This window comes from Anneissia japonica, unplaced genomic scaffold (assembly GCF_011630105.1).
Source record: "Anneissia japonica isolate Jap-2015-1 unplaced genomic scaffold, ASM1163010v1 scaffold3711_len311769_cov181, whole genome shotgun sequence".
Taxonomy (NCBI): Eukaryota; Metazoa; Echinodermata; class Crinoidea; order Comatulida; family Comatulidae; genus Anneissia; species Anneissia japonica.
In genome coordinates, this window is record NW_022758350.1 from 96,300 (window position 1) to 105,639 (window position 9,340).

Below are 9,340 nucleotides of genomic sequence, written 5' to 3' on the forward strand. Positions count from 1 at the left end.
AATTTTAGGAGGGATATGCTGGGGTGGCCCCGAATCAGAGGCTTATTCAATCGATATTATAGATAGGTAGTCTACAATTATGTAGAAAATACATATCCTTTTTTGTTCTCCCTGACGAATCTTGGTTTTTAATCTCTTTTTGGGGTTAAAAATGGGAGGGGGGGGGGAAAGAAAATTATCTGGGGAAAAATTCATCCGGCCCCCCGCTGGCCATACCACTATCATATCGACATCGTCGTCATCATCACCATCATATCATCATCAACATCATAATCATCATTATTATTATCAATGATTATCGAATAATTGCCATAAGCATACATTCATTGGTCACTTACGTTTTAAACGCAGCCGGCTCCCCGTCTATTAATAATCCATTGGACATACTCTCTGTCAGTGGTGAGTTACCGTGATGCTCAATCCAAGAAGAGCACGGTAGATGCTTTGGTTTCTCACAAAACCATGGCTGATGTGCGACTTCATCAGTAAAATTACATAACTGTACGGATGTGTTCATATGCACGTGGCATTTTGTGATTTCTGTTTTCCCTCCCAATTGAAATTTCCCCTCGTAAACCATTCGATATGGATGTTCGTGATATATTCTTTTCAGGATCCTGATAACTTCACTTGGTAGTATAAGTGACACTTCTATGTTAACTAACCCAATCCATGGCAACGTAAAATATGCGCTGTATGTACCATTTCCATGATCAATTATTGGTCCATTATTCGAAGAACTCGCGTTTAATTTCTGGTTGTTGTAGATTCTAGCTCGGAAATAATCTCCACCGAAATGTTTAGGATGGTTACTGTCATCGCGCGCCTCAATAAACACGTGTAGCGTATCACATATTACGTATTTATTCTGTAGTTCAACGATTCGATATGTACTTTTTCGTGGGCTTGTTACCTGTAGGTCTACATCGAGATGATTTTCATTTAGGTCAAAGGCATTATAGCTGGACAAACCGACCTCTGTAGGTGATGTCGCCTGGACTACGTGACCTAGGCTTGTTTGGCTGTTCATGGAAAATGAAAGTAGTGAATCCGGGGTTTTTTCTGCTTTCGAGTATCGAATTGAATCCAAGTTGGTGAGCCTCGGTGCCGAAATATGTCGTTCAAAGGAATTCTGTCAAGACAAGATCAAGTTCTGGTAGTAAAATTGGGTATGGGGCATAATTATATTATATTATACAGTAATCTATATACAGTAATATAATTAACCGCCATGGCTTATGCAAGTAAAAATGAAAATAACAGTATAAGGCGTATGCACGTGCTTAAGCTTAAGAATAGCAGAATACTGGCAAAACAGGTTAGATGAAAGTGAATTGCTAATGAAGGATTAGATTATTTCGTATTTCTTTGGTTATGCTATGACATGGGGCCCGTTCGAGCGAAAAAATATCCGTGCGATTTAATAGTTAATTCACCGGTACACACTTTCTAAAACCGCTCGGACACTAGTCTAATTACCTTACCATCTGGATTACCCGCGACAATTTTGACCACCAAATTGCTGGGTAGTATACCGTGCATGGAATGACATGGAGCCGGAGGCGATGATAAATCAACCTTAATTGTTTTTCCAAAAGTTTTGTCCACAGCCCAGCGCGAAATTCAATAGGTTACGGCTCAGGCATGGTTGCAGCTCTCCTTCGCCTCCTCATACATGCACGACGAAATCTAAATTTAGTAGCATAGCTACGCGATCGATTTGTAGATTTACCATTATTCGGAGAAATAAACTTGAATAAACTAGCCTACGTACAGATTTTAAAGCAGCCATTATAAGTTACTGAGCTACATTATCGTTCCACCGTGCCGCGCTGTGTGTACGTGGGCCGGTTATAGTAGCAAGTAAACAAATGGGATAAGTTGAAATTTACTTCCAGAGTAGTTTCTTTACACGCTAAAACTTGCTCGAACGGTCGACCACCCGCTGAGTGCTCAGCGCGATTACCCGGTAAAATAAACGGAATACGGTTGGTGTTTTTTGCTCGAAGGGGCCCATGGGCGTCGATCGGTGAAGGACAGGGGGACACGTTCCCCCCCCCACCTTTCAAAGTAGGGGGGGGGGGACATCAACTCGATTGTCTCCCCACTTTTCACCAACCTTCTATAATTAAAACCCCACTTTTTAATAGCGAATGGAAAGAGTAACAATTACGTATGACTCATGAATGTTGTCTGTTCAGTTTTCCAAGTGCGGTACGTATTTTGCGGACCAAAACCGAGTAAAAACGCAATTGTTTATACAGTTCGTAACCATCTCAGAAAACACTAGATCGATTTTATGGGTGCAGCGGTTATCAGAGGCTAAATTTATTGTGAAAATAATGTACTGAACGTTGTTAAAATTGGAAGCGTCTACTATAAACGATTTATTCCTTTTGTATATTATTCTGACCAGTACGTTTATACTAGTGTTTAATATTATCTACATACATAGGATTACTGTTTTTTCTAATTTCAAAAAAATATAGTTAGTTAATTGAATTTTATATAGCAATTATTAAATAATAATTATACAGCCTTTGACACGGACATGTCTATCTATTTCGATTTAGTGATACCAAAATTTTACAAACTCCAGTGTTACGTTGACGCAATATCGCAATGACGTCATAATAATCAGTGGCGGATTCAAGTGGGGCCGAGCCGACCCTAAATTTTTCAAAATAATTTTTTTTAATGGAAAAAAAAAGGAAAATTTTAATTAGAATTTAGGTCTGAGAGTCCCATTTCCGGCAATCTAGAGTATCATAATCATAAATTTTCTTTCCTCAGCCCCAACCTGAGGTGATCTACTCTCCCAAATTGTGCAAGTCCCTCATTGTCCCCCTTCTATTTTGCTTTCCTCATGGAGCCGCCACTGATAATGATAAATTAAGTAAATCACGTTTATGTTGGCGAAATCGAAATGCTAACTAATGTTTTGTGTGCTCCCTATCTCCATAGTCCTGTTTGATCGTAAATTAGACGGTATTATTTCCACTCACAATAGTGTAGTCGCAATATTGCTTACACAAAAGTGAAATTCAAAAAGAGGAGAAAAGCAAAAACCTCTTAATTGATTTTAAAAGTACTGTACATGCAAAATAGTGTGTGTTTGCGGCTATCTCACGGTGCATAACAAAAACATTTTACATTTTGACTTAACTTTCAGAAATTGTCACTTTTTGCACAAAAGTGCTTATCTCGCCGAGTTAAGCACTTAATGCAGCAAATTTTCAACTTTAATTACTTTTCAATGTAATAGTGTGTGGTTGCGGCTATCTCGCCTGCCTAATAAAAACTTTTTACATTATGACTCAACTTTTAGACTAGAAAAAAAATCTGAAAAAAATGAGTTAGGGGGAGTGGAATGTTAGAAGCAAGCCAGATATCCTAATTAATCCCTTCTGGTCACCCTAAGCCCTGTTTACACTTGATTTTACCCCTTGTATACAAATGGCGGCCATTTTTCAAATGGCCGCCAAATTTATCTAAAATGTGCATAAAATTGGAACTAAATAAGCTACAGATATTATTTTGGTGTCTAAACTCATAATTTATAGACAGGCAAAAAACTAGACATATAAAAACTACTGTCACTCAAGCCAGAATGGAACATAATTTAAAAATAGGTGTTTATTTGTAATCGCAAAATATACTTAAAATGTACATAAAATAAGAACGAGTATATAAGCTCCTAGTACAGTTTTCTATGTAATCCAGATAGATTTTTGTGCAAAAATAGATTTTATTTACTAATTTTATCATTTTTACTGCGCTGAATTAAAAAAATTTAGGCGCCACTTTTTTCCCAACGTCATCGACCGCCATTTTGAATTTTAAGATGGTTGACGCACCACATAAAACATGGTCATGATTGGTGTCAATGGAAAGGGAATTATACACTGATCATTTATTGTCATTACACCTAAACAACATGATACATATTTACAGTGATATAGACCAATATATAAAGTCACATGACACAAAAGGTCAAAAATCAAAAAATCAAACTTACCAAAAGTTGTCGTGTTTGGTATCATTTGAAAGCTCTGCCAATGATGAGCTATGCTTTCCGGTATATACATATCAGAAACTGTGTATTTTTTTCATATATTGTCCTGTAAATCTGATTATGGCATACTATTAAAAAATAAACAGGACCCAGTTGCCTAATGTTCGTGAGCTCTCTGGGTGGAGTAGGGGAGGGGTGGGTACTCTTACTACTAACTAGCATTTTACTATTGAGCCTTAATCGTGCATAACGCATACGGTAACTTTTTCTATAATTTTCAAAAAAAATCAAATAGAACAAAATCCCACACACTCTTGACTGATTTATTAGAAGGGGTCAGTCCAACTACGACCCATCATTTTACTATGGAGGTTTGACCAGATATGTACACCAGTCTGCTTTCTGGGGAAATGCTTAGTTCATCCGAGTCCAAATGAACCCCGGATAGGCTAAGGGGCCCCACTCTTACTTCATGGTGGCCAGGGCAAATACAGTATGTTGTTTTACCCTATTTATTGATGATTCTACATACAGTAAATACTTGTAACTATGAACAATGGTACCGTTATGTTACGTGCTGTATAATATATTTGATTGGCTGATTGATTTGTTATAACATTAATAGACATGGTCCTCCCAGTGGTGCAAGGGCGAGTCGTGGGTCCCAGGCCCAAACAATGTTAGGAGCACCATGCATATCAGTGAAATATTTTTGCTCACGAAGTGACACCGGGGTGGGTAATCCCCCTAGAGATAAGTGTTAAGGATGAAAAGACTTTAATTTTTAGACAATGCCAAAAAATGTTGTGTGAATAATATTTTGCACACACATTTTTAATTTGAATATTTGCGTGCAACATATTTATATTAGGTCTATGCATAGGCCTATGCACATGCATTTTCTTAGCTTTGCGAATATAAAAAGTATTATCAAAGAATCATTCAATCAATCGTTTCAGGGTGGGTCCAGGAGACGCGGGTCTATCCCAACCCCCAAAAAATAAAGAAGAAAGAGAGAAGAAAGACCAGAAAGAAGGGAGTATGATGTCGCTGTATGATGCTATTTTGTTTAAATGTCTGTGGTCCCCACCATTTCTAAACCTAATTGGGAAAATTCTTACTCTATATCTGTCCCTTTTGGGTGGATGGATATATTCGGTGTAAACACCAAGAATAACCCACAAAAGTCGGAAGAATACTTGTTTCTAGTGAGGTCCCTCTGGTGGTGATTGGGCACTACACCGGCAGTGACCTAACGATAGGCCCTTGGGCCCTTTGGCATCCTCAGACTGGGGGACCCTTTTTGATCCGGTCACCACTTTGATTGTGGGAATTAAATTTGCTCGTTTTTCTAATATTTGGCATTGTATTCTAGATTGCTTTTAACAAAGAAATAAATTATATATCAGTTGCAGATCAAGGTATTCAAAATAGAGTGAATGTGGATAGGGAGGGACTTTCACACACCTATGCCACCTCAGTCCCAGCATGGTTGGGGCTAAGGCAAGGTCATATACGGCACCTCGAAGTGGCCGGAAATGGCACACATAGATTTAAAATGCGAGTATAATTTCCATTTTTAAAACAATTGGAAAATTTAAGTGGTCCCCAAGCCAACAGGGCCCCCATTAAACCTTTACGGGATATACTATGATATATCTTACAGTCGATCTCAGAGACACATTATGCTGTTCATTCAAAAAAATTACACCATTTATACAGCAATACATTATTCAGCATCGGAAGCGCTTTCCAACGATACCAAACACGACTACTTTTGGTGAGTTTATATACTTATTCTTATTTTATGCACATTTTAAGTATATTTTACGGTTATTTTAAACAAATAAACACTTATTTTTGAATTATGTTCCATTCTGGCATGAGTGACAGTAGTCTTTATATGTCTGGTTTGTTGCCTGTATAGAAATTAATTAGTTTATACACCAACATCATATCTGTAGCTTATTTAGTTCCAATTATATGCACATTTTAGATAAATTTGGCGGAATTTTCAAAATGGCCGCCATTTGCATACAAAGTGAAAAATCAAGTGTCAACAGGCCTTAGGGTGACCAGGACGGGTTAATTAGGATATCTGGCTATGTTGACTGCTTCTAACATTCCACTCCCCCTAACTTGATTTCTAGGCCTCTTTTTTGATTTTTTTTTCTAGTCTATTTCAGAGATTGTCACTTTGTGCTTATCTCGCCGAGTTGAGCGCTTAGTGCAATTTTTTAAATTTCCGCAATATTCTTGTTTCCGGTTCAATGTTATCTGCTGATCTCTGATATGGACTGATATGAAATGCAAGTTTCATCAATTTTTTTTTTCAATTTTTTCAATTTAATTTTATTGTCCAATTTTAAAAAGGAAAAGCAGAGCGGAAACAATTCATTGCATTAAAATATAAAAATTGTACATACAGTAATAACAAATAAATATATATAAAATATAGTATTCAAATACATTCATTAGTAGGCCTGTCAGGAAAAATTTGGTCCGGGGCCAAAGTCGGTCCGCCGGATCGATTTTGGCTTTAAAATTACCTACCAAATGTAGTCCCCATAAGCCAAAATCGGTCCGGCGTCTATTTGTAGTTATAACTTGTATTTTTATAACGTTGTTCATATATATTGTTTTTTTAATCAAATGATAGATAAATATCTTATCTCTCATTATATAATATGTTTTCATTCGTTATGTATGAAATCATAGGTGAAATTCAGTAAAGCTTCGCGCCCAGTAAACCCCTTGGTGTAAAAGTACGAAAAGATTTTTAAATGATGTGGTCTTAAATCGTGTTGGTCCGCCTTAGTTAATTTTTTTACCTTGTTTTCAATTCAAGAATTCTGACCCCTACATTTCATGTATTAGAACATCTATTGTATGATCTAATACCCCACACAATAATCCTGAATATTTAAAACTAATACATCAGTCTTGTGTTTCATTTTAGGCACAAACCTAGACCTAACCACGGCCGCCGAAATGATGCATGCTGTGTGTATCGCCGGGTGTATCGCCTAGGAAATGCATTATCAGGTGGGTTTGATAAAACACGTCCTCAAAAGCTCAATACGAATCATAAAAAGACTTCGCGAGTGTGGGAGAAGCATAAATTATTTTCCTCCACTGCACGGGAGAAACAATCATAACCTACGAGCAGCAGACGAGTTAAAATTTAAGTGGAGAGTCCGACGCGGACCAATTTTATCCAAGCGGGACCGGTTTTAGCGGCTAAATCAACCCGGACCGGCCAAAATCTGTCCGCCGTACAATTTTTTGGCCCGGACCAATTTTGCCGTGACCGGCCTATATTGTCTTCTGCGCAGTATATGAAAAATTCCACACAGGCGTCACGTATTCTTTGTTGACTATTTTGACAGTATAAACGGGGAGGGGGTAAGGTTGGGTGGACTCGTCTCAGTTACTAATGCATGCAAATTCTCATACTTACCAAAGGTGATGTCGTATACCACTCTGCTGTGTACGATTTATAGCAAATAACCGAATACACAACAATAGATAATATGAATAGCCATTTTCGAACACCAATGCTAATACCTCGTCCGTCTATGAGCATCGTCGGTGCTGTTGTGCAAGTTCATGGTAATTTGACCTAAAAACAGTGGGCCTACGGTTATCCATGGATCGAATGAACTATATACTGACGTCATGCATAACACCCAGCATGACTGGAAACAATGATAATATTCCTTGGTATCTTCATTTTGATCTAGATAGAGATAGAATGATAATATAATATGAATATAGCAACATTAGTTTGTTACCATTTTTTTCAACAGCTTTGTGATCATTTTTTATTTAGGCCTATACAATTTCATTATAAACGATCTATATCAAGACTAAAAAAAATCATAAATCATCATCATTGTCATCAGTTAGCATCATTTTTATATCATCAGTAACGGTCTAGTTGACAACACGAACAAAAAACGACCAGCGTGACGGAAGGCCTAGCAAGATGAAAAGCTGTTCGACAAAGGGGGACGGAAAAGACGGAAACCTGATTTGGGGTGACACAGACTGTTCGTTGTTTTTGAAGTTTTTTAGAGTGCATTATGCCTATAAAAAAATATTAAATTCTCTTATCAAATTGTGGTCCCGCGAGTCGTAACCGACATAGGGCTTCACCTGTCCGACTGAGATTTAAGTGCCCTGCCCCGTGCATAACGCCGCTGTCAACAGATCACTGAAGTGTTGAGTGAGTAGGAACTTGGTATCCTGTTTCTTATTTGATTTCTTATTCGATTCGTTACGTTATTGCAGTTAAGGAGTTTGGTGCCTATAAATGTGTGCTAAAGACGTTCTATAAATTATTAATGTTCGGTTTGTGCGGAAACACATGGAACTTAGATATAATATGAAGCTGGTTTTATGCATAACATGAGAAAGCTGAGGAGCCGAGCTTGGGGAAGGGCATCGGTTGTTAATAGAAGGGTATTTTTTCAATGGTTAATAGCCTATTTAAATGCATATACAGTATAGACTGTATGGTCACATTTAGTTTTGACTTACTTTCAAGTTTGTAGTCGATACCAGCTGGCAGATACCGTATCATTTATAGTCCGTGTTCGACTTTAGTGTACTTATATAGGCATAATTTACTGTATAATAATAATAATAATAATAATAATAATAATAATAATAATAATAATAATAATAATAACTGTATTTAATGAAGCGCAAACAATTCCATTCAAAATGTTCACATGCACAGTACAGAATTAAAAAATAGAAATTTACATGAAAACAGTACTCTCTAATTACGTAATAATAATCAGTGGCGCATTCAAGTGGCGCCGAGCCACCAAAAAAGTTGTTTGAAAAAAAAGGAAAATTATAATTAGAAGTTAAATCTGAGAGTGCTATGAGTGCCCTTTCAGGGCATCTAGAAAATTATGAAAGTGTCCCCATTCCCCCTCTATTTCGCTTTCCTTGAGCTGATACTGATAAATTAAGTAAATCACCTTTATTCTTGTGAAATCAAAGTGCTAACTAATGTTTTGTGTGCTTCCCCTAGTACTGTTTGATCATAAACTAGACGGTAGTATTTCCACTCACAATAGTGTAGTCGCAATACTTGCGCAAAAGTGAAATTCAAAAAGAGAAGCAGAAAAGGAAAAACCTCTTGATTAATTGTGAAAGTACTGTACATACAAAGAGACTAAATTAATGACTGTTTTAAGTTTATTTTATTTGTTTTTTTCATGGTTCGAATACGTCACAAGCTAATCAGTAGATAATAAATCATTATATATATATATTTATATATATATATATATTATATATATATATAAA

At 36.9% G+C, this 9,340-nt stretch overlaps 1 protein-coding gene across 1 annotated transcript in view; it reads right to left on the bottom strand.

The window, feature by feature from the left end:
• The window catches only part of LOC117125253 (NXPE family member 3-like), a 15,363-nt gene that overhangs the window by 2,988 nt on the left and 3,035 nt on the right, over positions 1 to 9,340 (bottom strand). The window contains exons 2-3 of the mRNA XM_033271715.1: positions 7,476 to 7,754; positions 339 to 1,132 (exon numbers count right to left, since the gene is read on the bottom strand). Of these exons, the coding sequence (XP_033127606.1) occupies positions 339 to 1,132; positions 7,476 to 7,601 (920 nt within the window). The 5' untranslated portion in view covers positions 7,602 to 7,754. The remainder of the gene's footprint in view (positions 1 to 338; positions 1,133 to 7,475; positions 7,755 to 9,340) is intronic.